Genomic DNA, 26,988 nt, shown 5'->3' with positions numbered 1-26,988 from the left:
ATGAGGATAAATAAGATGGGCATGACGGTGGGGTTCTCCAGGGACCAGTTCTGGACATGTTTCTATTCAAAATCTTCATGATTGAGATAAGGGCATAGAGAGTACACTTCTAAATTTAAGGTCTAGAAAACATGACCTAGGTAATGGCATAGAGAGTACACTTCACAGAATATCAAGGTTGGAAGGGACCTCAGGAGATCGTCTAGTCCAACCCCCTGCTCAAACCAGGACCAATCCCCATTTTTTGTTCCCGATCAACTTAACAATCCCCTCAGGGATTGAACTCACAACCCCGGGTTTACCAGGCCAATGCTCAAACCACTGAGCTATCCAAAACACGACCTGTGAGAGAAGACTGAAATATGACAACGGTTTTCAAGCATGGACAAATAAAGTAGCATCTTTTTGCAAAAGCTGTTTCTTACAAGCTGTATGTGTCGCTAACTGCTACACGTAGCAATTTCACATCCACTACCGTGCAAGAAACTGCTATCTGGAGGCATCTGCTACGGCAGGCAGCAGTTTAAGACAATAGCCGTTTCTGACCATGGGCACGTCTCGAGAAGTGCTGGTAGCACATTCCTACTCGCCGGGCAGGCAGCGCCGCTTCCCCCGGGAGGCTCCGCGCAGGTCCCGGCTTCCGGGAGAGCCCCCGGGCCGCCTCTTTGCTCGAGGTCCTGGCGCGGCGCGATTTCCCCCGGAGGCTCCTGGGGTGGAGAGTCTGAGGGGGCCCCAAGGGCTCCCGCTGCACCGAGGTAAAGGCGAGGCGGGGGGCGGCATTGCAAAATAGTCACCGTGCCCCCGGGGCGGGGGGCTGGGCAGCCACTCAGAGAGCAGACACGGGGCTGGCGCTCCCCAGACCGGGCGGGGGCTGCGGGGTGGCTGAGCTGGGTTGCGCCGGGGCTGCGAGCGGGGACTGGGCCGGGCCCTGCTCACGCCGCGCGGCCTTGGCGCTGCTGGGTAAGTTGCGCTCTGGACTTGGGGGCGGGCGGCCTGTGAGAGGGGCCGGACCCAGCCACTGCCCCCCCCCCCCCCGCCAGTTCACAGCGCGGGGCAGGCAGGAGCAGAGCACCCCCGGCACCCCCCGAGAGTGTCCCAGTCACTGCCCCCCGGCAGCACCCCCTGTGCCCCCGAGAATGGCCCCTCTCCCCTGACAGCGCCTCGGCAGCCCCGCCCTCGGGAGCGCCCCTCTTCCCGCTCTGGGAGCGCCCCATACCCCCTCCTGAGAGTGCGCCATACCCCCACCCTAGGGTGCCCCCCCGCCCAACAGCGACACCGTGAGCGCGTCCCCTGTGCCTCCCCCAGGAAGGGTCCCGTACCCCATGCCCAACTGTGACACCGGGAGATTCCCCCCACCCATACCGCCTTGCCTGACAGCACCCCACCTGACAGGAATGCCACCAGACAGCCCTTGTACCCCCGCCATCCAATAACGATGCTGCGAGAGCAGCCTCATATCCCAGCTTGATAGTGCCCTGGCTGTACCCCCCACCCAAGAGCGCCTCCCATGCCCCCTTAGAGCATTTTCAACTCCCTTGCCGAGAACACCCCCCCCCCCGTGCCTCCTGATAATGCTCCCCTAACCCCCACCTGGTAGTGATGGCAGAGGAGTGCCACTGTGCCCCCTGAGAGCACCTCCTGTGCACTTGAAAGCAACACCGTGAGAGCAACCCTGTATCCCGATAGTGATACCATGAGAGTGCTCCCCGTAGCTCCCCCCAAAAAGTACCTCCCATACATCCTGCCCAAAAGTGCCCCATATACTCAGAGTACCCCGTGTACCCCCACACAACAGTGATGCTGCGAGAGTGACCCCCACATCCCCTACCTGACAGTGGCACCACGAGAGTGCCTGTCCTCCCCGAGAGCACCCCCATTTCCCCCACCTGGCGGAGATGCTGTTAAAATGTCCCCCACACTTGCCCTGGGATGCTTGGAGACGGTTGCTAGAGCAGGCTCTATCCATGCTGTGAGAGGGGTTCTCTCGGGGCCATGCTGGCAGCCGTGGCACTCTTTCTACATAAATTGCATGGATTGGATTTTATTTTCATTCCATAATCTGAATTTCAGAAGATGTCCGACCCACAGGAGCAGCAGCGACAGTTTGGAATTATGTCCGAAATCCCTGGTGAGGTCAGGGGCCTAGCCAGAACTAGGTGCCCATTGTGCACAGAGCTCTTCTTGGCCCCCAAAATCCTGCCCTGCCTACACACGTTTTGCATGGCCTGTCTTGAACAGCTGGAACCCTTTTCAGTGCTCGGCTTCCAGGCGGAGGATTCTGACTTAACCTCAGATGGATCATGGCTCCAAGATCATAATCAACCACCGCTCAGCGTCCTTTGTCCTGTCTGTGACACAGAGGTGGATTTGCCACCCGGCGGCATTAATGACTTGACCACTGACCACCTGGCCATGAATGAGGTGCTACTGGAGACCCTGCAGGCGCAAGGCCCAGGAATGCTGTGTGACCTCTGTGTGGATGGGGAAGCTGTGAAGCACTGTCCTACCTGCAAAGCCAATCTCTGCCACTTCTGCTGCCAGGCTCACAGGTATGGGAGGAAGCACCAGAGGCAGAGAGCAGACGTGTAATCAAGCCCTTCCAGGCATGAAGACTCCATTGCTGTTTCTGGCCTTACACAACCATATGTAATATATATACGGTGCCATCTGTCCACCTATGCATGGTAACCCCTTAGGCCAGAAGTGTCCACTTAGGTGTTTGGTGTCTGATCTGAGCCTGATTTTTTGGAACCTGTTGAGCACCCACCACTCTAAAGGAAGTGAATGGGAGTTGTGGTTGCTCAGCATCCTTGGGAGTCAGGCCCTGGATGTCTGAGGTGGGTTCCCAAATATCGAAACACCCAAATTAGTGAACAATTGTGAAAGTTGTACGGTGCCTCGCCCATTGTGGCCACGGCTGTCAGGAACCTGCCCACACATTCTCTTCCTCCTCATAGCCGAGGTGGGGACAAACAACAGAGTGGACCGTGTGGGAGAGCTGCGCTCATCTACCTAGGCTGATCTGGTCCAGAGGCACCATCCGCCAGTCAATAAGTCCAAACTTTTGGGGGATGCTCCAACAGATATTGGTTTATTTTACATTTAAATGAATGTAGCACAGCAGAAAAATAAGAGATTGACAGCCCTGGAGACTGAAACCTGCTGTTCCCAGAGCAGGTATAGCCAGGACAGGGGCAGTGCAAACTCCCTGCTTCTTATCCAGCCCTGTCCTGGAGAGACCCCAGCTCGAGAGGAGAGAGGGCAGTTGAGCCTCCATTGGGGCCTGTCTACTGAGGTTGCCTGCAAAGAGGCAATTTTTAAAGCAATAATTGTTTGTGTGTATGTTTTAAAGTTACTTCTGTGTGAATTTGAGAACTGGTGTGGAAAATTTCAGCCCCAGAGGAGAAAAGGGTAGTGTTGTGCAAGTCCTGATGTTAGCTTAACTACAGGGCTTACTTCCAGTCAACTCAGTCCATGTACCCTCTGGGTGCCCACAAACATTCATGAACATATCCTCACGGTGCCCTGCAAGCCAGGCAGCCAGTAGCTGTAACACAAGCAAATTTCCCTTTGCTTTGCAGCATTTAAGGCAGTTGTAGAATGAAGCTGCGGTAGAGCGAGCGAAAACTGAAGAGGTGTCAGCAGGGGGGAAGAGAGATGTTTCCAGGTGAGGTTTGAAAAGAGCCAAGAGGTGATGAGGCAGAAGTACAGCGTGGCTGCTACAGATGTAGGTGCTGCAGAGGAGGTTGTTGCATCAACAGTGGTGTGACTGTGTGAGGAGACAAAGAAGTGCAGTGCTAGGGGAGAAAAGAGATGAGATCTGTGAGGCCAGCTGGAACATGTATGTACATGGTTGGTGGGGACTGGAAAAGGACCAGTTTAGAGCCATTCTGGCAGCTCTAGACTGGCCAGGGAATTCCGCTGTGCTGGAGTAGCGCTCTGGGCCTGTTTCCTCCTTGTTTAGTGCCCTCCAACATTGCCAGAACGTTTCAAAGTGTCTTTTGCACTACCAGAATCAGGCTAGATTCTCTACTGCCTCGCCAACATGTAGACACTTACACCTTTGCAACAGGATCTTGATTCCCAGTCGCCCTGCACTTTGTACAATCAGTTACACCAGGGCAAAATGTTACTATTTCTACATGGGTAACCTCTTACACCCAGTTTGACTACACAAGATGCTGGACAGCAAGGAATTGAGCCCCAGAACAGCAGCTTTTCATACTGATATAAATAGCCATCCAAGGTGCAAGGCAGTAGAGATTCTAGCCTAAGGGGCCTGACTCCAGTCTCATCTTCTGATATCACTTGTACACTGGGGTCACTCCATTAATATCAGTGAAGCTGCTCCCGATCTACACTGGTGTGAGATCAGGCCCAAGGAGGACCACTGGGAACTGGGTCATAGGGCGCCAATGGAGTTTTGTGAAGATGGGAGTGCTGTTGCCATGCTTCTTGGTATTACCGGTGAGGGATTTCAGCAGAGGTGACATCCAGGGGGTGTTACAGAAATGCACAAGGTAGCTGTGCAGACATAACACAAGTAAGAGGAAGAGAAGAGTTCAAAGAATGAGGCAAAAGGAGAAGTCTGAGAGCGCCCTGCTCTGCCCTGTGGTGGTTTTGTGCGGCTCGGGTGGTGCAAAGCAGCTCTCAAGCTATCCTACTGTCTCCTGCAGGATTTCCCCTGCATTGGAGAATCCTTGGCTGGTATAGAGCCACCTTAGCATCTCCTACCCCTCCTCAGACACTCACAGCCATTGGTGTAGGGGGTATGGCTAGGACTCCGTAATGCCCTATGGATCCCCCAGCTGCTAAATGTCCCCTGGGGGCTGTTGGCAGGCAGCGTAAAATAGAACAACATTGAGACTGCTTTGCCATGTGTTTGGTACTGGCCTGGCAGCTGGATAGCCCCGGGAGCTTTCTGCCGTGCCCCCACCTCAGCTGTGCTAAGCAGCCACAAACCCTGAGCCTAGAAGGGAGATGGCATTTGGATTTAAGAATATTTAGTATGTTACCATAGGTCCTTATTTGACTCTTGCCTGGTCCTGATCTCCCATCTCCCTGTCAAGGGTATACGAGTTTGTGTTTGAGTGAATAAAAGGCAGGTAAAAAGAGCCAGATTGACAGGTAAGGAGCCTGAGATCCCCTAGTCGTCCACGGAAGAGGCAGTGGCTGAGCAAACTTATCCATGCTGCTGCCCGCCAGCCCTCACCTGGTGGCACCCACCACCTTCCTGCTGCACTCATCACAGTGGGCTCTGGGGTCATTGCAGCTATCCTGCTTCTGTCAGGCTCTGTAAGGAGAAACTACCTGCACCAATGGTGTGACAGTTACCCCCCTGGTCCTCATATAACATTCTCCCATCTGAGAACAGCATTGCCAGCATGCAGGGAGCCAGAGAGCAGCTAATAATTAGCACAAAGTGAAGGCAGGTTGCAGATGATGTCATCTTTCATATGGAGGTGTGACTCAAGGAGATTAAAGATCTCATCATGTAACATCGCCATCTACTGAATCAGGCTGGAGTATCATATGTTGTGGCTTGTGGTCCATGAAGGTCACAATGTGAGGGGGTCATTGACTGCTCTATAGGAATCTGCGGGTCACATGTTGCAAGCCCAGGTTTATCTCTTATACTTCCTTCTAGGAGACAGAAGAGAACAGCTTCCCATGCTGTGGTGGATCTAGAGGACCTGAAGGGCTACAGCCGGACTGAGAAGCCAATTCTGTGCCCTTCCCACCCTTCAGAGGACCTGACGCTGTTCTGTGAGCAGTGTGAGCAGCCTGTGTGCCGGGATTGTGTGGTGGGCAAGCACCGGCAGCATCCATATGCCTTTACTGCCAGTGTCATCCACAAGCATGGAGATTCCATGCGGGACCTCCTCAAGAGCACCCAACTGCACGTGGACACCCTAGAAGGGGCCCTACACCATATTGAAGGAGTCAGCAGTGCCATCTGCAATCATGTGGAGGCAGTGGCTGGGGAGATCCGCACATTTGCAGATGGATACATAAGGGCTATTGAAGAACACCGGGACCAGCTGCTGAAGCAGCTGGAAGGCTTGAAGGTGCAGAAGGAGACCCTGTTGCACTTACAGAAGGCACAGCTGGAGCAGCTACTGATGGACATGAGGACTGGGGTGGAGTTCACTGAGCGCCTGCTGACCAGTGGCTCAGACTTGGAGATCCTTATCACCAAGGGGGTGGTGGCGAGCCGGCTGAGAAAGCTGAACAAAGTGGATTATAGCATCCACCCTGGAGTGGAAGATGGGATCCAGTTCTCTCCCCATGAGAAGGCTGGCCAGTGCTGTGGCTATGAGGTTTTTGGGACCATTCTCTATAAGGCAGTTGATCCAGCCAAGTGTGTCCTGCAAGGGGAAGGTATGGGGACAACTTGATTCTGATTGACCAATGATAAAAGTGGGGGGGATTAGGGTGAACCCTAAAAAACCCTATTATAGATGTCATTCCTTAACTGAAGGGCTGCATAACCACCCTGGGGGCAGCCCTGGAGACCAAAGACCATAGTTTATCCAGGATAGGTACAGAGCATGCAATAGTAGGTCAAACTTCTTTACCATTGCTTCTTGTCATTGTCCCTCATCTCTGAACTGGATAGACCAACTCTGGCTGATCAAGTAGTTCGGTCTCCAGGGTACAGATAGTCCTTGGCCTCTGCTGAAACTGACCACAAGTGGGGACCAGTTAGTACATATTGTAATGTAGACAACTGTCCACCAAGAACTTTGTGAGACTGTCAGATGCCTTTCATACAGGCCACTGAGCATCTGTCAGATAGCACTAACTTTGGGTCACTCATAGCCTGGGCTAGATTTAGGAAGAAAGGTTCCTTGTCCCATTCAGCCTCTTCCGTATTGACTGCAGATGGAAGTGTGGCCTGCCAGGATGACAGTTCCCAGTATGCAGTGCTCTGTCTTGATCGGAGTAGAAGGTCACATTGCACAATGGGACGTAACATCTGCAGTCCCTGCCTCCATGTTAAAGATGGGGAAGGGGGCTGTACTCGGCCCTGGATAGCAGTTAAGCTATCACTATCCTATAGGTTTACTTCACTGTACATCTCTAGTGTCACTGCTTTTTAAAAGAAGAAATAACCGCTATTACGTTTCCTGAAGCAAACTGGTGATCATTCTACACTGGTAAGTCTGGGGTTATGTTCTTTAGTCTAGGATCCCCTGGCCTCTGAGCTGTAACAAGTGAACTCTTTCAGGGAAAGGGAGGGAAAGAACCATGGCTGTCCCAGCCCTTTGCAGTCAAAAAGCCACTCGTGTGCAAGGCCAGCATCCTATAGAGGCAGCTCACCCCAAAAGCCCTCGTCTCTGCTGCAGCCCCTTTACACCAACAATGGCCCTAAGGGACTGGAAAACCAATGGAACCGGCTCTTGGAGAATATCTCCATCTCAGGAGAAAATCCTGCTTCTGTAGAGCAGTGGAATGGCTCTGTATCCCTCTCTGCCATGCAGGGGCAGGGTGTATATTGGGGGTGTAGCTGGGTAAGGGGATGAGACTGGAGTGTCCGTGCACTCTGGCTCTTTTCAGCTGTCACAATGTTTGCTTCGGAGCTGAGCCTAAATTAGAGCAATGCTTGTTCTGAGGACTGAAACAATCGCCAGCCCAATTCACAAACCAAGGGACTGCAAAGGGGCATACAGCCCACTTCTGAGCTGCACCTTCCAATCAGGGCACGCTTGCCATCTGTGGGAGGGCTTGGCCAGCAGGACACTAGAAATGTGTTTGGTTTTACTTTTCATGGAAGGGGCTCAGCGAAGGGGAACCTTGTAAAATCCTGGTTAGACAGAGTGAAGTACAATGGGATGGTTGGGAGTTGGAAAGCTGCTGGCTGATGTCAAGCCAGCAGCTGTATGGAACAGTAAGGGACAGTTTGCTCTATCTTTCAGATCTCCACAGTGCCCGTCAGAATCAGCTGGCCAGCTTTACTCTGCTGTGTAATGACACATCGGGAGAGCAGATGGGTAGAGGTGGAGAGCCCATCTGGGTCACTATCATCCACAAAGACAAGAAGGACTGGTTGGTACTTTCCGTGGGATGACCAGAATGGTTTTGTTTGCCTTCTGTCTTGCTTTAAAATCTCTGCTACACACTTTCTTAGCCCCTGTCTCTATGTACCTCCATGTTTGCATTCCCCTGTAAGTAAAGAGCTTCCATGGGCAGGCCAGGATTTACAGAGAGAATGACATAATGGTGCTTCACCCAAGAGCTGTGGGCCCAAGTACAGCCCTGGGGTTAAATATGACCTTATGGAGGTCTAAAACAGAGCTACCTCCTCATGATTTTATCACAATATATGGGCATTTTTAAAGGCATAGTGGGTGTAAATCACTCTGATCTGGCAACATTTTACATCTACTGCACACTGGGTGTTTGCACATGATCCAAGGCAACAGAGAACGAGGACTTTTGTTTCTGTTAACACCTATTTAAATTAAATGAGTGATTAACATTTTGTATACAAGATGCCTTTGTTAAAGCATCAGTAATCTCTGTCCTTCAGTTAAGGTGACTGAGCTCAAAGGAAGCTTGGAAGTCTTCCATGAAAACCAGGGAAGCCGAAACTTGCCATTCCAGGTATTACTAAGGCAAAAACACAAGCAAAAGAATTTCTTTTGAAAGATGCTTTGAGGCCATCTTTTGTATCAAAAAGCAGCAAGAAAGGACACAAGCCCAATTTAAAAAAAGCTTTTGCAGGTCACCTTTAAGAATGTAATCTGTTCCATTTTATGAAAGTTAGGTACAAGCAAGGGCAAGTTGCCAACATGGCCATTGTTTTGGTGCCCTGATGTAGAAGAGAACATAATGCTAAAGTTCTCTGTTATAAGGAAGAATAAAATAATTTAGCATTCAGGACTCCAGCTTTTGCCATATATAGTCTGATGTGGGGTTTATGCCTTGGTACAGGGCAACACCACAACAGTTGCAGCATAGTCAAAAATCAGATAAAGGATAGGGAAACAACACTATATACATAGCTATCTGTTGATCAAGGAGCATTGTCAGAGGACATGTCTCCAGTCCTTCCTCCTGCACTCTGCACCATTCAGGATGAATGAGATGTGTATGCCACAATGCTTAGAGGGGAGTAATTTTGTCTGGGGACAGAGATGGATGAAGTCACATTAGCTTGGTTTCTCATTTCTGTGTATATATGATCACTTCATCCACTGCTGAAATCCAGTCAGCCCTAGGGTGAGACGTAACAGCTATGTAGTAACATAAAGCAACACTTATAACACAGTTTATGACAGGAAGTGAGGTAGGCCACTGTATTCAGTTGAACCAATAGGGGAAAACCAAACCAAGATTTCAGAAAGATTATAAACGGTCATGCTTCAGGGCACAATCCATTCTAATTGATGGTGGTAAGGAAGAAATTTTCCCCCGGGCAGGCTGTTCCATAATTGTCTGCTGCTGGGTTTCTTGCACCTTCCTTTAAAGCAGAACAGTACTGGCCACTAGTAGAGACAGGCTACTGGACTAGTTGGAGCACAGGTGTGATTGCGTATCGCAGTTCCTATGTGACTACCTCGTGATTTCACTGGGATTTTCACCACCCTGGTTCCCTGTGAAACCGGAATTGGGTTAATTTCATAAAGGGACAGCCTGCCAGTAATGATCAAAAATAGGGTCACAATGTTAAAGATAAGAGTCATAGCCCACATCTTGATTCTTAAGTTAGGTGACTCAGCCCTCTGCCCTTCTTGTCCCTGCTGCTTCCTAACTGGCTTTTCTGCAAGCAGCTACTCTTTGAGACAGAGGCCTGGTCTATACTACAGAGTTAGGTCAATGTAAGGTGGCTTACAGCAACCTAATTATGTCAGTGAACACACTACAGTTTTGCTCCTGCCGATGTAAGTGCCCTACTATAATGACTCCATTTCCATGAGAGCCATAGGGCTTATGTCGGTGTAGTTGGGGTGATGGAGTGTCTGTGTAGACATTACCTTACTTACATCCGCTGTTGGCTAAAATTCTTGTCAATTCCGCGGCTCCATGCTGGTGCCATGAAATTGACAAGAAAACCGCTCACAGGGCTGTCACCCTGGGGCAGGTGGGGACTCCCCAGGCTCCCCACTACCAGCTGGGCTGCTGCCCAGGCTCCCTGTTTAGAGCCAGGCTGCCCCAGGGGTCCCAACTCCCTATTCCCAGCCAGGTTGCTGCCTGGCGCCTCACTCCCCATTCCCCACTGGGAGCCCGAGTGCTGTCTAGGCTCCCCACTGGGAGCCCGGCAACCACCCAGGCTCTGCTTGTGGAGCTCCCCACTGAGGCAGCTGTCCCACTCCCAGCAGGGAGCCAAGAGCAGGGTGGGGACAGCCAGGCTCCTGGCAGGGAGTGGGAGCCGAGAGGGGGAGGAGCAGCTGGGTTCCTGACAAGGAGCTCCAAACAGAGCTGAGAGCCTGGGCTCTCAGCCCCCCACATTGCCTCTCTTAAGTCAGTGGAAGTGCTCTTGGTGAGGATGCGCACCACTGACAGAAGGAGGGCAGGGTGGACGTGACTCATCACAGTAAGTGGTGGCTGTAAGTCGAGCGAACATGGGTCCATTTATTTTGTAGTGTAGTTATGCCCTGAGAAGTGACACTGTGTCCAATGCGTCTTATCTTATGGGATAAGCTGCCTTTCCTTTTCTCTTGTATTTTTCCTCTGATCTCCTCTCTGTCTTTGTCCCCTCCCTTCCTTAGCTCCCTTCCCCAGTTCTTCTCCCACTCTCTCTCTTCTATGTTGAGATGGTAGTAGTAGTTGTAGGGTCTAATTCAAAGGTTTACTCTGGCTGCTTTGTGCCACTTCAGTGATTCAAAACAGCTGTAAACCAGATTAACTGCAGAGTGTCACAAAGCAGCAAGAGTGCACCAGTTTAACTGGGCCCATATGTCTCATGAATGATGCACTGCCAGCACTCAGACATCAGATGCAAATAGAGTTGCTAGCAATCCCACTGAGACAGCATGTGCCTTGCTGTCCCAGGTGGTGGGGGGCAGTTATGCAGAGTGAAATGATCCTTACAAGATCATGGTCTGAGAAAATTAATAGATTCAGAGTTTTCAAGACCAGAAAGGACCATTGTGATCATTTAGTCTGAGCTCCTGTACAACGCAGGCCATAGAACTTCCCTAAAATAATTCCTAGAGCATATCATTTGGAAAAGTATCCAATCTCGATTTAAAAATTGTCAGTGATAGAGACTCAACCACGATCCTTGTTAAATTGACTAATTAGTCTCACTTAAAAATTTGCACCTTATTTCCAGTCTGAATTTGTCTGCTTCAACTTCCAGCCATTGGATTGTGTTATATATTTCTCTGCGAGATTGAAGTGTTCTTTATTAAATATTTGTTGCCCATGTAGATTCTTACAGACTGTAATCGAATCACCCCTTAACCTTCTCTTTATTAAGATAAATAGATTGAGCTCTTTGAGTCTATCACTGTCTGGCATGTTTTCTAATCCCCTAATCATTCTTGGGTCTCTTCTCTGAACCCTTTCCAGTTTAATCAACATCCTCCTTGAATTGGAGACATCAGAACTGGATATAGTATTCCAGCAGCAATTGCACCAGTGCCAAATATAGAGATAAAATAACCTCTACTCCTGCTCAATAATCCGTTGTTTAGGCATTCAAAGATTGCATTAGGCCTTTTTGCCACAGAGTCATACTGGGAGCTCACATTGAGCTAATTATCCACCACGACCTCCAAATCTTTTTCAGAGCCACTGCTTCCCCGGACAGAGTCCCCCATCCAGTAAGTATGGGATACATTCTTTGTTCCTTAAGGTGTACATTTACTTTTAGCTGTATTAAAACACATATTGTTTGCTTGTGCCAGTTTACTAAGCAATGCAGACCACTCTATATTAGTGACTTATCCTCTTCATTATTTACCCCGCCCCCAATTTTTGTGCCATCTGCAAACTTTATCAGTGATAATTTTATGTTTTCCTCCAGGTTATTAATAAAAATGTTACAGCGTAGGGTCAAGAACTGATCACGGCAGGACCTTGTTAGAAACACATCTGTTTGAGGGTGATTCCCTGTTTATAATTACATTTTGAGACCTATTAGTTAGCCTGTTTTTAATCCATTTAATGTGTGCCATGTTAATTTTACATCTTTCTCGTTTTTGTTCAAAATGTCATGTTGTACCAAGTCAAATGCCTTACAGAAGTCTAAATATATTACATCAATGCTATTACCTTTATCAAACTTGTAATTTCAACAAAAAAATGTCAAGTTAATTTGACAGAATCTGTTTTCCATAGATTCATGTTGGTTGGCATTAATTATATTACCCTCCTTTAATTCTTTATTAACCCAGTCCCATATCAGCTGCACCATTACCTTGCCTGAGATCGCTGTCATATTGAAAAGCTTATAATCAACCATGTCATCCCATTTACAGTAACTTCTCGCTTAACGTTGTAGTTATGTTCCTGAAAAATGCGACTTTAAGCAAAAAGATGTTAAGCAAATCCAGTTTCCCCATAAGAATTAATGTAAATAGGGGGGATAGGTTCCAGGGAAATTTTTTTCAGCAGACAAAAGACTATATATACACACACACAGTATAAGTTTTAAACAAACAATTTAATACTGGTACACAGCGATGATGATTGTGAAGCTTGGTTGAGGTGGTGAAGTCAGAGGGTGGGCTATTTCCCAGGGGATGCCTTACTGCTAAATGATGACCTAGCAGTTGGCTGAGCCCTCAAGGGTTAACTCATTGTTGTTAATGTAACCTCACACTCTACAAGGCAGCACAAATGGAGGGAGGGGAGACAGCATGGCAGACAGAGACACACACCCTGTGTGTGAGAGAGAGAGAGATGCGCATTGCTCCTTTAGGTATGCTGACCCCACTCTTAAGTACACTGCCTTTTTAAGTTAATCAGCAAGCTGAGATGGCAGCTGCTGCCAGGAAGCTCCCTCCGTTCTGAGCCTTGTTGTGTGTCCCTCCTGCTCTATGGAAGATGGGGTAAGCGGGATGGAGGAGCAGGGGGGAGGGGGACACCCTGATATTAGCCCCCCTCTTCCTCCACCCCCACAGCATGGAGGAGGCTCGGGGAGCAGCTCCAAGGCAGAGGGCAGGAGCAGCACATTTCAGTGGGGGGAGGGACAGCTGAACTGCCTGCAATATTGATAGCCTGCTGGGCAGCTGCCGCACAGGGAATTTAGGGGAGTGGGGAACTGATGGGGGGGCTGTGGGTCCACCCTGGTTCCAAGTCCCCACCAGCTCGCTGCAACGGGCTGCTCTTCCTGCAAGCAGTGGACAAAGCAGGCGGCTGCCAAACAACCTTATAAGGCACAACTTTAAACGAGCATGTTTCCTAATTGATCAGCAACGTAACAACATTAACTGGAACAACTTTAAGTGAGGAGTTACTGTACTCTTTTTTTAAATATTGGCACAACATTAGCTTTCTTCCAGTCTTCTGGAACTTCCCTGATATTCCAAGACTTATTGAAAATCACCATTGATGGCCTAGCGAGCTCTTCGGCCAACTCTTTTAAACTCATGGATAGAGATTATCCAGACTCGCTGATTTAATGAGTAATGCCAGTGCTGATGTTCATTACATCCATGACTGAGTGGAACAGTGAATGCTTGTCAGGGAGAGGAGTGGTGTGGTGTCCTCGATGAAAGCTTCAGCTTTTCCATACTGGCTGTAGGTGATGTCTCCATCCCTGTTTTTGTCTCCTGTGTGGCCCATGTTGCCCATCACTGTTGTATCGAAGCACTGTGATGATACAGCTCTGAGCAGGGTTTTTTATTGTGAGAACTTGCAGTGGATACAGCTTGCAACATATGCACAATCTTTTGGACAGGCCCTGCTGCTTTCCAGGCTCACTAGTAAGAGTGAGAGCTGGCCTTTAGCCTTTGCCCGTAGGAACTGAAAAAGCTCAAGTTTTCCTTCTTAAGATCAAGAGCTTTGCCACTTCCTCTTGCATCCATGAAGTAAGAAAGAGAAGACTCCATCTGAAATCCAGATGATGCTCTGACATTGCACCTGTCTTCCTTCCTCTGCTACAGTATTTCTGCTTCTCCTCTTTCCATACTCACTGGGTTGTTGCAAATCATTGCAGTATAACTGATTTTCTTTGATCTTCTTGATATGGTACTGTGGCCTCTGATAGCAGGTATGGGTGTGAAATCTACAGCACATTCATCATCATTCAGGGGTCTTTTATACATGTACACTTTAGATCCCTGAACTGGGGCATGGGGTAAGTACCTTCCTATAAATCTAATTCACTAAATGATTACCTATTAGATCAGTTTTTTACAAGTTACTGACCTTGCTTCCCTCTCTTTTTGTATTTATAGTATAATCAAGCCCAGCGTGTGTGATAAGAGGGATGGGACTTACCACATTTCCTACACCCCTGAGGAGCTGGGCACATATACTGTCTGCATCTGTGTTAAAGGGCAGCATGTACAGGTAGCCTTTCAACTTACTGTGATTGATGTAGCTCAGGGGTTCTCAAACTTCATTGCACCTCAACCCCCTTTCGACAAAAAAATTACTACACGACCCCAGGAGGGGAGACTAAAGCCTGAGCCCGCCCGAGCCCCGCCGCCCCAGGCAGGGTGGCCAAACCCCAACCCCAAAGGCTTCTGTCTGGGTGGGGAGCCTGTAGCCTGAGCCCCGCTGCCCAGGGCTGAAGCCAAAGCCTGAAGCCCCCAGGCGGCAGGTCTCGGGCTTGGGCTTAGGCCCCAGGCAGTGGGGCTTGGGCTTTGGCTCTGGGCCCCAGCAAGTCTAACGCCAGCCCTGGCAACTCTATTAAAATGGGGTTGCAACCCACTTTGGGGCCCTGACCCACAGTTTGAGAACTGGCATAGGGGGCAAGGCAATAGTGAGTCAAGCCCAGTGAGCTATTCCCGTAGGTAATCCCTAAACCTCCTAACTCCCTCTGCCCTAACCAAAGATGCTTTCTGCCTTCTCTATTATGTAATAGGCATTATTCCGTCGGTACCCCATCTGCATGCCCTGTTCTTCCCAGTGGAACTGAGGAACTTGACTCATCCCCTGCACCAGCTTTTTTCCCAATTCCCACAGCACCTAGTTAAAATCATTCTCCCACTTGCTGGTCTCTCCCAATAAAGGAGCCTACTGCAGCCTCCTGGAAAGCACCCCAACTGTTATACCAATAAAATAATAACCAGCAGGATCTTATTAAAGGGGAAAAGGCAAAATGCCACATTGATTGTGAATACAGAAAGAATCATAGTAAGCAGTTAGTTATAGCTATAACATTCCATTCAATTTCATATTTATTCACACATTTATTCATACACACACACACACACAGGTTCTGCAAGGTTGTTATCATAGTTACCAGCTTTAGAGTTGCTCATGCCAAGCCACTGTCCAGGTGGCCTGGACATGAGGAGGGAGCAGGGCCTTGTCAGATGCTCATCTGATGCTCCTGGAAGTTGGTTTACAGAATCAGACCCCAAAGTTCTCACTTTCTAGAGTCCATTTTTATAGGAATTTCTTCCTATGCCAGTCTATGGGAATTGCTTCATCATGCTGTTGCTGAATCAATCAGCAGATGGCATATTCCTGGTGGCTCCATGCTGCCAGATGTTATCTTGTTCTTTGGTTCTCCCATTCCTGAGGCTGTTGGGTGGATTCCAGTCTGCCCCCCCCTCCCGGGGGTCCTTTGGTTATTTCCACTTGACGCCTTCTTCAGCCGATGGATGCTGGATTCTTAGGCTGGCACCTCCCTGATCATTCAGTTATTATCCACACCAAGCATCCATCCACATACATCCTCTATCTCTATTTTAATCACAATTGTTAACAAACTGAGATGAATACAACAAAAGGGCGTGGAGTCTTTGGGTGCTGTTTCTGTTGTTACAGAGTATTGCTTTGAGTCTCTCTCTGTGAGTAGTTGTTGTTACAAAGAATTGCTTTGAGAACAGACTCTGTCTTAGAATGTACTTTAACACAATTAGCAGCTTGCAAGTTTCACACATAGAGGGAGAGAAACAGTACCAAAAACCAAGAGACCTCTTAATTAGTAATACCCTAGAATTTAAACTATGGGGAATCAAACTCATTTGTGATTTTAGAACTTCTTTAATATGATCCAACATAATCCCCCTTTTGACACTAAGATTTATAATAGTCATTGTCACTTTCTATGTAGCCTATTCAAGAGAAGGTACTGTGAGGCAATTTGAGTTTGTGATTCCAGTTCATCCCACATACATGATCCAAGTGATGTATCTTTACTACAAGGTTCTGGGGCAACAGGCAAGGTGAGGCATACCCACTTTTGAGGAGTCCATTTGGTACAACCTCTAGTGTCCAATAGCTTCCCTCCCTCCCTCCCCAGCCCACTGGCTCAAGGTCCAGGGTAGTCAGAAGAATCCCATGTGTAATATGGGGAGTGGGCTAACCTTCAATACCTTTGCCTCCAAGGATTGTTGGTGTGCAATTTTGACAACAATTTCTCCCATTAACAACTCTGGTTTTACAATACTGGAAACGTATTGCATCCTTTCATATTGATAAGTGTCAAACAATGATCTCTTTCTTTGTTTTAACAAATGCATCAAACCCTTAATATTTCTCAATATGACCCAGAACATTTCCTGTTCCAAAGTAGCTAGGGCAAGTATCTGCATTTCAGTGCATCCCATAGCTATGGCTGTGTAGTTTCCTATTTCTAAATTTTTTCTTATGCATAAGCCATGTGGTAGTATTAAGCCACTGCCAAAGATTCCATCGGGCTTTTAGGTTACCCAGACCAATTTGGACCAAGTCTACATTGGCATGTACTTGTTTTTGTATCAGGCTGTCCTGTAGCTGGGACAGAGAGCTTAATTTATTTTTAATTACCTGCAGGTCTTCAGTATTTTTTTTATTTTGTTTTTAAACACACAACAGTGCTAGCAACAAGACAAAACATAGAACACAAAACACAATTTCTATTGTGACAGTAGATTCATGGTATTGGGTTGCTCTTCAGCTGGCATCAGCTCTTCCTGATTTTCTGAAAGACAAAAAGAACATGTTTCTACCCCTTTTTGGGGTGTCAGATTATTGCTTAAAATGTTTCTTTTGCAAATACCCTTGCTGATTGCAGGCAAAACAGAGGAATTACCCCCATATTTTCCTGTTTTTTGTTCTACAGGTGGGCCAGGTTTCAATGGCTTCTATCTTTTAAGGGTTATGGGGAAATTATCCCACTGTTTAGTCATTAAATCCATGAGGTGTGGTACCTCAGTTTTCCTTCTTATATAGCAGACCAAGTTTATAATGTTTTTCCTGCTGTGTTAAGCTTTAAGTTTATTTACAGGTAATAGCTGCGAAGCATCATTATCATATGACCTTAAAGGATTTTTTCAAAAATCATACACACTATACATTGCTACAGGGGTACTTATCATTAAATTTATTAAAGTTATCTTGTTATCCCATGCCTTTTATTTAGACAATTTGTTTGCTGACCAGGTGTGTCCTTTATCTGCAGCTCCTTTGTGCTGCTAGTTCTTTCCTTCCTTTATCATTTAGGTCATTTGCATTTTCACAGACGCTTCCTGCTTTTGCATTTAAAGCCATCAGCAGCTCAGAGACTCTATCTTAAAAGGGACACAATCAACTTTCACCAGAGTTTTGATCACTTTTAACTTCTGCTTCCAAAACACACAGCAATCTGAAAAAGAAAACCCAACCTATTGTGGCTCCCTTTGGAGCCCTAATAGCATTTTAATGAAGTAGCATGGTATATTTGCATTTCTTTTGCCCCTGCTACAATATACCCTGCACACGTTCTGGGGCAAATGCACATTCCTTCCATAGTTTAACTTCTATAACATTATCCATATCAATTTTTACATAAGGTGTAACTATTCCTTTTTTTTTTTTTTGCTTATAGAGTTTTCATGTACCTTTATCAAAGTGACAGTCTGATTACTCAGAGCCATTTTAAGGCTCAGTGTTTGTAACATTGCTTCTTTTTGTTTTGTGCACCTCGCCCCTGCTTTTGCTTCAGAGGGGCACTGTCTTTTTTAATTTCTTATTATTTATTTATTTACTACAGCTCTCATCTGCTAATTTGTTACAAAACCAAACAAACAAAAACCAAACAAACGAACAAAAAGAATCCAGAATTTTTTTTTCTAGTCTCCTGATTTTGACTGCCCTGCTGCAGCCACAACTTAAAAACATTTTAAATTTTGTAAAGCGTTGAGTTACCTTTTAAGGGTTAATGCCAAATCCCAAAGCCAAACAACACTAATTACCTGTGTCTAGCAAAAAGGTCGGTCAGTTTTGCAACTTTGAATTAAAGAGTCAAATGGATTTTTAGTGGCATTATTGAAAACAAAAACAATTGGTCCTTAGAACTTTACATATTTACACACGCACAGATAGATACATACATTTTCTTTTCCTTAACTTCCCTTCCACACTGCTCTGTTTTTTACATCTTACATTCCCTTTATACATTTGAGGCAGTTAAGTTCCAATAGAACTCACTTCTGTTCTTTTAGCAAATTTGACTAAATTGTCCAGTCAAATGATTTTAATCAGAGAGTTTATTTTTGCCTGGCTCATTTACAGACATTCCTTTGGAAAAGGGCCCATTTTTCCTTCAGAATGGCTGCAAAGAAACCAAGAATGCTCTTTCTCCAACACTTTTCCTTTTTAACATTTTCACAAAGTTTAGCTGCTTAATTCCCTCCAGCCTCTGTAGAGTTAACTTTTTCACTCTCTTTTCACTATTCGACATTGGTGAGGCCTCATCTGGAGTACTGTGTCCAGTTTTGGGCCCCACACTACAAGAAGGATGCGGATAAATTGGAGAGAGTCCAGCGAAGGGCAACAAAAATGATTAGGGGTCTGGAACACATGACTTATGAGGAGAGGCTGAGGGAACTGGGATTGTTTAGTCTACAGAAGAGAAGAATGAGGGGGGATTTGATAGCTGCTTTCAACTACCTGAGAGGTGGTTCCAGAGATGATGGTTCTAGACTATTCTCAGTGGTAGAAGAGGACAGGACAAGGAGTAATGGTCTCAAGTTGCAGTGGGGGAGGTTTAGGTTGGATATTAGGAAAAACTTTTTCACTAGGAGGGTGGTGAAACACTGGAATGCGTTACCTAGGGAGGTGGTAGAATCTCCTTCCTTAGAAGTTTTTAAGGTCAGGCTTGACAAAGCCCTGGCTGGGATGATTTAATTGGGGATTGGTCCTGCTTTGAGCAGGGGGTTGGACTAGATGACCTCCTGAGGTCCCTTCCAACCCTGATATTCTATGATTCTGTGATTCTCTTTGTAATTATGCCTGGGGGTGCCGTACATAGGACCTTCTCCCCCTTCACCTGCTGTAATGGCTGCTACCTGTTTAGAGGCAAAGCCCAATTTTTGTCTCAGACTCTTAATTAGTGATTCACAATTACTATGATTTGCAGGTGCTCTGCCCTGCTTCAAGGTTAATTTCTTTACCATACCTTGGAGCACATGATTCTCTCTTTCACTTTTCTCAGAGGCTTTAGCTTGGTCTGCCAGGAATCTTTCTCTCTTTTTTGTATTCCTGGAGTGCCTCTTTCACTATTTTCAGCTGACTTTGGGTATTTGTAGCCAGCACCTTCCAATTGTCTGCTCCCTTTTCCATTTGTGCCTTTTCCTCTTTACATGAAGACAAGCGGAGGTAAGAATCCTTACATGCCTCCCACAACAACCAAATTGCTGCTGCATCTCTTTTGGCAGCACTAGAAGGTTTGTATATGAGGATATACTGAGCCAATCTATCCTCTAGGTCCAAAATAGTGCAGACATCAGCTAGGGCTTGTTTAGTCCAAGGACTGTGCCCAAATTTTTGAAGGATTTGTTTAAAAGGTGTAATTTTTTTTTAACGAAAGGCGAGGCTGGAGCGCCTTTTGGCTTCATTCCTCCCTCTCCACCTGCTTTACCCTGTGTTTTCTTTAACATTCTAACAAATTTTTAACTTCTCTGTCACTCCTGATTTTATTCAGCGAGTGGCTTCTTTGTCTCCCCTGGTTTTACTCAGCGGGTGACACAGCCTAGATTCCCTGAACCTGCTACTCCTTATTTCAGCGAGTAGCTTAGCCTGGCCCGTGGACCTTCTTGCTGCCCCTGATACCTCAGTGAACAATAGGACTTAGGTTTAGCTTAATCGTAGCTTAATCATACAATCATAGATTTTAAGGTCAGAAGGGACCTTTATGATCATCTAGTCTGACCTCCTGCACAATGCAGGCCACAGAATCTCACCCAACAACTCTATATTCTTTCCCCTGCTACCTTCCCGGAGGCCAGCAGGTCTGGTCAGCCTGCTTTCCCCTGCTACCTTCCCGGAGGCCAGCAGGTCTGGTCAGCCTGCTTTCCCCTGCTACCTTCCCGGAGGCCAGCAGGTCTGGTCAGCCTGCTTTCCCCTGCTATCTTCCCGGAGGCCAGCAGGTCTGGTCAGCCTGCTTTCCCCTACTACCTTCCCGGAGGCCAGCAGGTCTGGTCAGCCTGCTTTCCCCTACTACCTTCCCGGAGGCCAGCAGGTCTGGTTAACCTAATAGAAATGCCTAGCTCAATAGAGCTGGCGGTGTGCACACCAATATTTACAATAACTGAGGTTTTTTACCAATATTCCCCCTTTCGCAATTCTCCATCAAAATGTTATACCAAAAAAATAATAACCAGCAGGATCTTATTAAAGGGGAAAAGGCAAAATGCCACATTTATTGTAAATACAGAAAGAATCATAGTAAGCAGTTAGTTATAGCTATAACATTCCATTCAATTTCATATTTATTCACACATTCATTCATACAAACACACACACACAGGTTCTGCAAGGTTGTTATCATAGTTACCAGCCTTAGAGTTGCTCATGCCAAGCCACTGTCCAGGTGGCCTGGACATGAGGAGGGAGCAGGGCCTTGTCAGATGCTCATCTGATGCTCTTGGAAGTTGGTTTGCAGAATCAGACCCCAAAGTTCTCACTTTCTAGAGTCCATTTTTATAGGAATTTCTTCCTATGCCAGTCTATGGGAATTGCTTCATCATGCTGTTGCTGAATCAATCAGCAGATGGCACGTTCCTGACGGCTCCGTGCTGCCAGATGTTATCTTGTTCTTTGGTTCCCCCATTCTTGAGTCTGTTGGGTGGATTCCAGTCTGCCCCCCCCCCGGGGGTCCTCTGGTTATTTCCACTTGACGCCTTCTTCAGCCGATGGACACTGGATCTTAGGCTGGCACCTCCCTGATCATTCAATTATTATCCACACCAAGCATCCATCCACATACATCCTTTATCTCTCTTTTAATCACAATTGTTAACAAAGCGAGATGAATACAACAAAAGGGCGGGGAATCTCTGGGTGCTGTTTCTCGTGTTACAGAGTATTGCTTTGAGTCTCTTTCTGTGTGAATTGCTTTGAGAACAGACTCTGTCTTAGAATGTACTAACACAATTAGCAGCGTGCAAGTTTCACACATAGAGGGAGAGAAACAATACCAAAAACCAAGAGACCTCTTAATTAGTAATACCCTGGAATTTAAACTATGGGGAATCAAACTCATTTGTGATTTTAGAACTTCTCTATGATCCAACACAACCCTGGCCCTTCCAACTTTGCTGCAGCCTGCTTTGACCCCTCTCAGAACTCCCATGATACTCAAGCTCCCCACTGATCTATTGCACCTCCCCGCTGCTGATTCCCTGGTCTGCCTCCTGCTGCCCACTCAGCCCTGGCTGATTCGCTTTATAATTATCTACCCATTATCACTACCAAGTTTTTAATTGCCTTTTGTGAGGGATTTTGTCAAAGGGATTTTGAAAGCCCAAACAAAAGGGTTATCAGTTCTCCTTTATCTGCTATTTTGGCTTGCTCAAAACATTCTAGTAGATTGCAGAAGCTGGGTTTTCGTTTGTGGAAGTCATGCTGGTTTTTCCCTTTCACATCTTGTTCCTCTAGCACAGTGGTTCTCAAACTTTTTTTTTCGCAGACCACTTGAAAATTGCTGAGGGTCTCAGCGGACCACTTAATGATCTTTCCAAATGTTCTTTGTACTGTTAGCTAACTATTGTAAAGTGCTTTGGATAAAAGCGCTATATAAAAAAATTAATAGTTTTTTTGTTCTAAAAATAAAAGCATACAACTCATATCCATAATCTTATCTTTCTAATGCGATGGATGTGCCCTCTCTTGCCCACCACCGCAGCTCCTGAGCTGGGGTTGGGAAGGGGAGGGGTCTCTCCCTTTCTCCTCCACCACAGCAGCCCCTGAGCTGGGTCTGGGAAGAAGGGGGGGTCTCTCCCCTGCCATAGCAGCTACAGAGCTGAGGCTGGGAAGGAGGGTCATCTCTCCCCAGCAGCCACAGCCCTAGAGCTCGGGAAAGTTGCCTCTTTCTCTGGCTGCCACATCCCTGCACATTCCAAATTCCCCCCACCCCCTCTTCTCACCCCACTACCCCCTCCCAGCTACCCCCTATTTCCCCAAGGCCACCACCTCACCTTACATGTGCATCTTCTCCAGGATCCAGGCACCTAATTAGTGGAGCCACGCCTGCGCGGCTCCACTAATTGGATGGGTGGTCCTTCATTCTCTTGTGTGCAGCCACTCATGCACACACCTTAGAGGGAACTATCCGCGGACCACCTGAATGGAGCTCATGACCACTGGTGGTCCGCGGACCACAGTTTGAGAACCTCTGCTCTAGCAGATTTGGTATTAAAGTCAGGTTCACTAGTCTGTAATTGCTAGCATCACCCTAGTTAAAATTTTGGTACTTTTGACACCCTCCAGTGCCCTACTACGGTAGCAGGGTATGCTGGGCACACAATTGCCTCTCTGTTCTCTTCTGCTCTGCAGGGATCACCATTCACTCTGACTGTGAAGAACAAATTCCGCAAACACCAGGGTGTGTTTCATTGCTGCACGTTCTGCTCCAGCGGAGGCCAGAAAGCCGCTCGCTGTGCTTGCAGTGGGACCATGCCAGGTGAGCTTTTACTAAGGCCCAGATCCTCATAGATTCCAAGGCCAGAAGGGACCATTGTGATCATCTAGTCTGACTTCCTGTGTAACACAAGCCACAGAGCAGATCTTTTAGAAATAATTCCTAGAGCAGATCTTTGAGAAAAACATCCAGTCTCGATTTAAAAATGGCCAATGATGGAGAATCCACCATGACCCTTGGTAAATTGTTGTCAGGGACCACAGGTCTTGAACATTGGTCCACAGGGCTCTTAGGCACCAGTAAGTTCAGACATGCCACCCAGTGACTGCTAACAGTCACCAGAACTAGAAGCTGAACTCTGACAGAGGACTCCAGGCCTGGGATGTGGCTGGTGGAACTCTGGGGGTCCTGACTGGGTCCTTGCTTGTATTTAAACTGCACAGGAACAGGAAGTTGTCCATGCAATTGGGTTGGCTCTGCTTAAGATTATTTTTCTTGTACTATCTGCTTCTATTGCCTGACTCTGATCTCCTGGTAACCTGACCCTGCCTGTCTCCTGGCACCTAACTGTCAGTTTGCCCTGTGGCCTATCTCGGACTCTTATCTCCTAGTATCTGACCTTGCCTGGCTCCCAACTCCCGCTCTGACCATTAGGTCAGACCGCCCATCTCCTGGTCATGACAGTTGTCCCAAATGTGTGCTATATTTTCTGTCTGAATTTGTCTAGCTTCAACTTCCAGCCACTGGATCATGTTATACTTTTCTCTGCTAGGCTGAAGAGCCCATTTTTGAATATTTGTTCCCCATGTAGATACTCAAAGGTATTCTGGTACCTAACTCCGACTGAAATCGAAGCAGGTCTCCCAAAACTGTTTGAGCCAAGAGCATTTGCCACATCCCCTCCCCTCTCACGTAGCACTGTGTTTATAATCACTATGGGCCCACTTCAGCCACGGCACGCACGCCAGAGTGCCACTGGTCAGCAGGAGCGTGAGTACATATTGTCTGGTAGAATCGTGCCATGACCAAGGGATGGAGAAAGTGCAAACAGCTCTGTTCAGACAGAATTTTCAAAATATTCAGCTTCTCTTGACCTTGTGGGGCTGGAACGCTCTGAGCTCTGGCTCTATCCATGATCCCTGGGGCCTCTTGAGAACATTCTTTCAAAGTTCAGCTTGGTCACTCATTTCATCAGAGCTGGTTTCCATGGCCCTGCACAAGACTCATGCTTGTCTTTGTACGGTTTGCCTGTTGTCAAAGTAGAAATGACTTCTTCCATCCCCCATACCTGACCTGTAGCCAGCTCTGGCAGGAGCACACTTCCAATCCGTGAGGTCTAGGGGGTGGTACAGGCTGGCACGGTGGGATTCAGCAGAGCTAAGGTTCATGATACATCACAGGCAGTGCGAAGAGCATGAACAAGAAGGCGCACGTTTCTTAACAGTGGGGGTTGTCACAGTTCTACAGGATATGTGCTACCTCCCAGTCTCTTGGAGGAACCCTATCAGTGTGCCAGATCCCCAAGGGGCCCCACTCTTCCTGAAGAGTAGGCCCTGCAGTCTCACCGCCTCTTAGGCTGAGCCTCTGGGCTCCAGCGCTCCCTCTTCTCACCGTAAGCTCTGCTCAGCAAGTCCAGCTGAGATAGACTCCTGGTACAGACTGGTACACACATCAGGGACTAATGTACCGCAGCCAGTATTTGCAGTCACACCCCAAACAGCGTTTTCAAAGCAGAATAGGATTTATTAGCCAGCTGGAACAAAGCAGGGGAAGTCCTTAGGTTAGCACGAAGCAATAAAGGTTAAAGCATAATCCATTTTGGTCAAGCTAGAGCAATTGACCAGCCAAGCTGTAGTGAGTTCCATTTCCAGGCTCTCTCTCTCTCACTTCCTCAGTCAGTTCCAGTAGAGAGCTCCCAGCTTCTTCCAGAAACTACCTCTTTATTCCTGCTGGACACATCTGTCCTTTGTTCTCCAGGCAGGGCCGCACACAGTTCACAGCACTCCTGGCTGGAGCTTCCTGCTATTGAGTTTCAAATCATGAGTCACTGGAGCTTGCATTTTCTCTCTAGACCCCTTGTTGATCTGAGTCAGTTTCAGCCACTGCGTTAATAACTCTATTCCAGCAGTTCTCAAACTGTGGGTTGGGACCCTGTTTTAATGGGGTCACCAAGGCTGGCATTAGACTTGCTAGGGCCCAGGGCTGAAGCCTGAGCCCTACCACGCTGCGCCAAAGCCCACAGCCCCCTGCCCAGAGTGGTGGGGCTCAGATTATAGGCCCCCCCGCCCGGGGCTGCAACCCTTGGGCTTTGGCTTTGGCCTCCTTGCCTGGGGCGATGGGGCGCGGGTGGGCTCCTGGGGTCATGTAGTAATTTTTGTTGTCAGAAGGGGATCGCAGTGCAGTGAAGTTTGAGAACCGCTGCTCTATTCATTCCACCGGGGGGGGAGACACACCTTTGTCTCTTAATCTGCCCTGAGAACAAACTTAATCCTCTCTTTTCCCCCCCCACCCAGTGGATAGCAATGCAACATATGGGGGGAAACTGAGGCACCCATAGGACTCATAAAAATATTTTTAAAATTTCCATTTAATCACAGGAGTAATATAAACCACTGGAACAGTTTACATGGGCCGTGGTGGATTCTCCATCAATAGCAATTTTTGATGTTTGTTTAAAAAATCTTCTCTAGGAATTATTTTGGGGCAGTTCCTTGGCCTGTGTTATACAGGAGGTCAGACTAGATTATCACAATGGTCCCTTCTGGCCTTAGACTCTATTAATCTATTAATAGCTTTTTGTTGGGGATTACTAGGGTGGTCAGCCCGTGTTTTGTCCCTATTTGTTTGAAGGATTCTGGCCCTGCCAGCCCAAGGCAGGAATACCTCATTGTGTGTGCCATGCCCTCTCAACAGGGCTCTCTCTGGCTGTCAGCCAGCTGTGAGTCGGGAGCACACTCAGGAAGTCACTAGCAGCTGGAACTGTCTCTATATGCTATTTTCAGCAATGCTAATGTTGTTTCTCCTCTATCCTTGTGACGGGTAGGTGGGTACCAAGGCTGTGGTCATGGTCACAAAGGTCACCCCGGCTGTCCCCACTGGTCCTGCTGTGGCAAAGCAATTGAAAACTCTGAATGCTCGGCTGTGCCGCCTGGTGAAAACTTGCAGAGAAGCTTGCTCAAAACGGTGGCTCTCTGACTGGCGGGTAGAGTCTCCTAGAGCTGGGGGGTCTCCGCTGGCTGGGACTCAGGCCTAAACCAACAGAAGTACAGGGACTGTCACGTGGTCCTCATTGCCAGGGAGCACCTTACCGAGATACAGAGCTGCTGTGTGGGCTGGGAAGGGAGACATGTTAAAATAAAAATGTGCCTTATATTCCATCCTGGGGCTGTGTGAGACCAGTTATTTCATGTACGGTCGGGGGAGCCCTGGGAGTCATGTCACTGACTTCTGCACAGTGAGGAGAGACTGAGGAATTCCACAGTCAGTCTCTAAACTCCATGCCTGGGAGAACAGGCTCAGAGAGGAGATAGCACAAACAGCCACCTCCTAGAGGGTCAAGACACATCTTGTTCCATGGGGTCAATGTTCCCTGCCTCTGCTCCATTCTTAAAGGATGATTATAGTGAGGCCAAAGATGCTGATTGCGTCACATTCCAAAAGGTGTTCTGCACGTGTTTAGAAGAGGCGTGGCTGCTTACATATTTCTTAAGCCTCTCTGTCCAGCCCAGGGCTAGATCCTGACCACAGATGTGTGCAATACTACACAATCTCACTCAATGGATCTGCTATTTTGTTAGCAAACTTTACTCTCCCTGCGATCTCCAGGTGTATTAGCTTGGGCTGTATCTTTTTAGATCCCACAAATGAAACAGGATTGGTCGAGAACTGGGGTGGGGAACCTTCGGCTCGCGGGCCAGATCCGTCGTCCTGCTTAATTTCATCTGGCCTGCAGCAAGTCTCCGCACCGTGGGCTGGGAGCCCTGAGCATCAGCAACTCCCCAGAGCTGCGAGCACTGGCTGGCCCTGCTGCCGGG

The 26,988-nt window shown here is 47.7% G+C and overlaps 1 protein-coding gene across 2 annotated transcripts; it reads left to right on the top strand.

Annotated features, from left to right (window-relative positions):
* Nucleotides 1–547: 547 nt before the first annotated feature.
* TRIM45 (tripartite motif containing 45) lies at nt 548–26,307 on the top strand. Of its 2 annotated transcripts, none has more exons than XM_077807346.1 (7): nt 548–666; nt 2,064–2,549; nt 5,648–6,381; nt 7,920–8,049; nt 14,355–14,469; nt 22,870–22,996; nt 25,998–26,307. In XM_077807346.1, exons 1-7 carry the CDS (start codon nt 548–550, stop codon nt 26,147–26,149), a joined length of 1,863 nt encoding a protein of 620 aa, XP_077663472.1. In that variant the 3' UTR covers nt 26,150–26,307. The 2 variants fall into 2 exon arrangements, with proteins under 2 accessions (XP_077663472.1, XP_077663471.1); XM_077807345.1 differs by lacking the exon at nt 548–666 and adding an exon at nt 674–755 and having other exon boundaries at nt 2,071–2,549.
* Nucleotides 26,308–26,988: the final 681 nt, after the last annotated feature.

The sequence above is a fragment of the Eretmochelys imbricata genome, chromosome 1, assembly GCF_965152235.1.
Source record: "Eretmochelys imbricata isolate rEreImb1 chromosome 1, rEreImb1.hap1, whole genome shotgun sequence".
In the NCBI taxonomy this organism is placed as follows: Eukaryota; Metazoa; Chordata; order Testudines; family Cheloniidae; genus Eretmochelys; species Eretmochelys imbricata.
Note: the sequence above shows the minus strand (reverse complement) of the source record. Positions and strands in the feature narration are given on the sequence as shown.

Excerpts from the sequence above, each read along its gene's own strand:
- TRIM45 (XM_077807346.1), top strand. The coding sequence starts at position 548 with ATGGGCACGTCTCGAGAAGTGCTGGTAGCACATTCCTACTCGCCGGGC. Across the intron at positions 8,050-14,354 it reads CACAAAGACAAGAAGGACTG|TATAATCAAGCCCAGCGTGT; the intron begins GTTGGTACTTTC and ends TTGTATTTATAG. Across the intron at positions 22,997-25,997 it reads TTGCAGTGGGACCATGCCAG|GTGGGTACCAAGGCTGTGGT; the intron begins GTGAGCTTTTAC and ends TGTGACGGGTAG.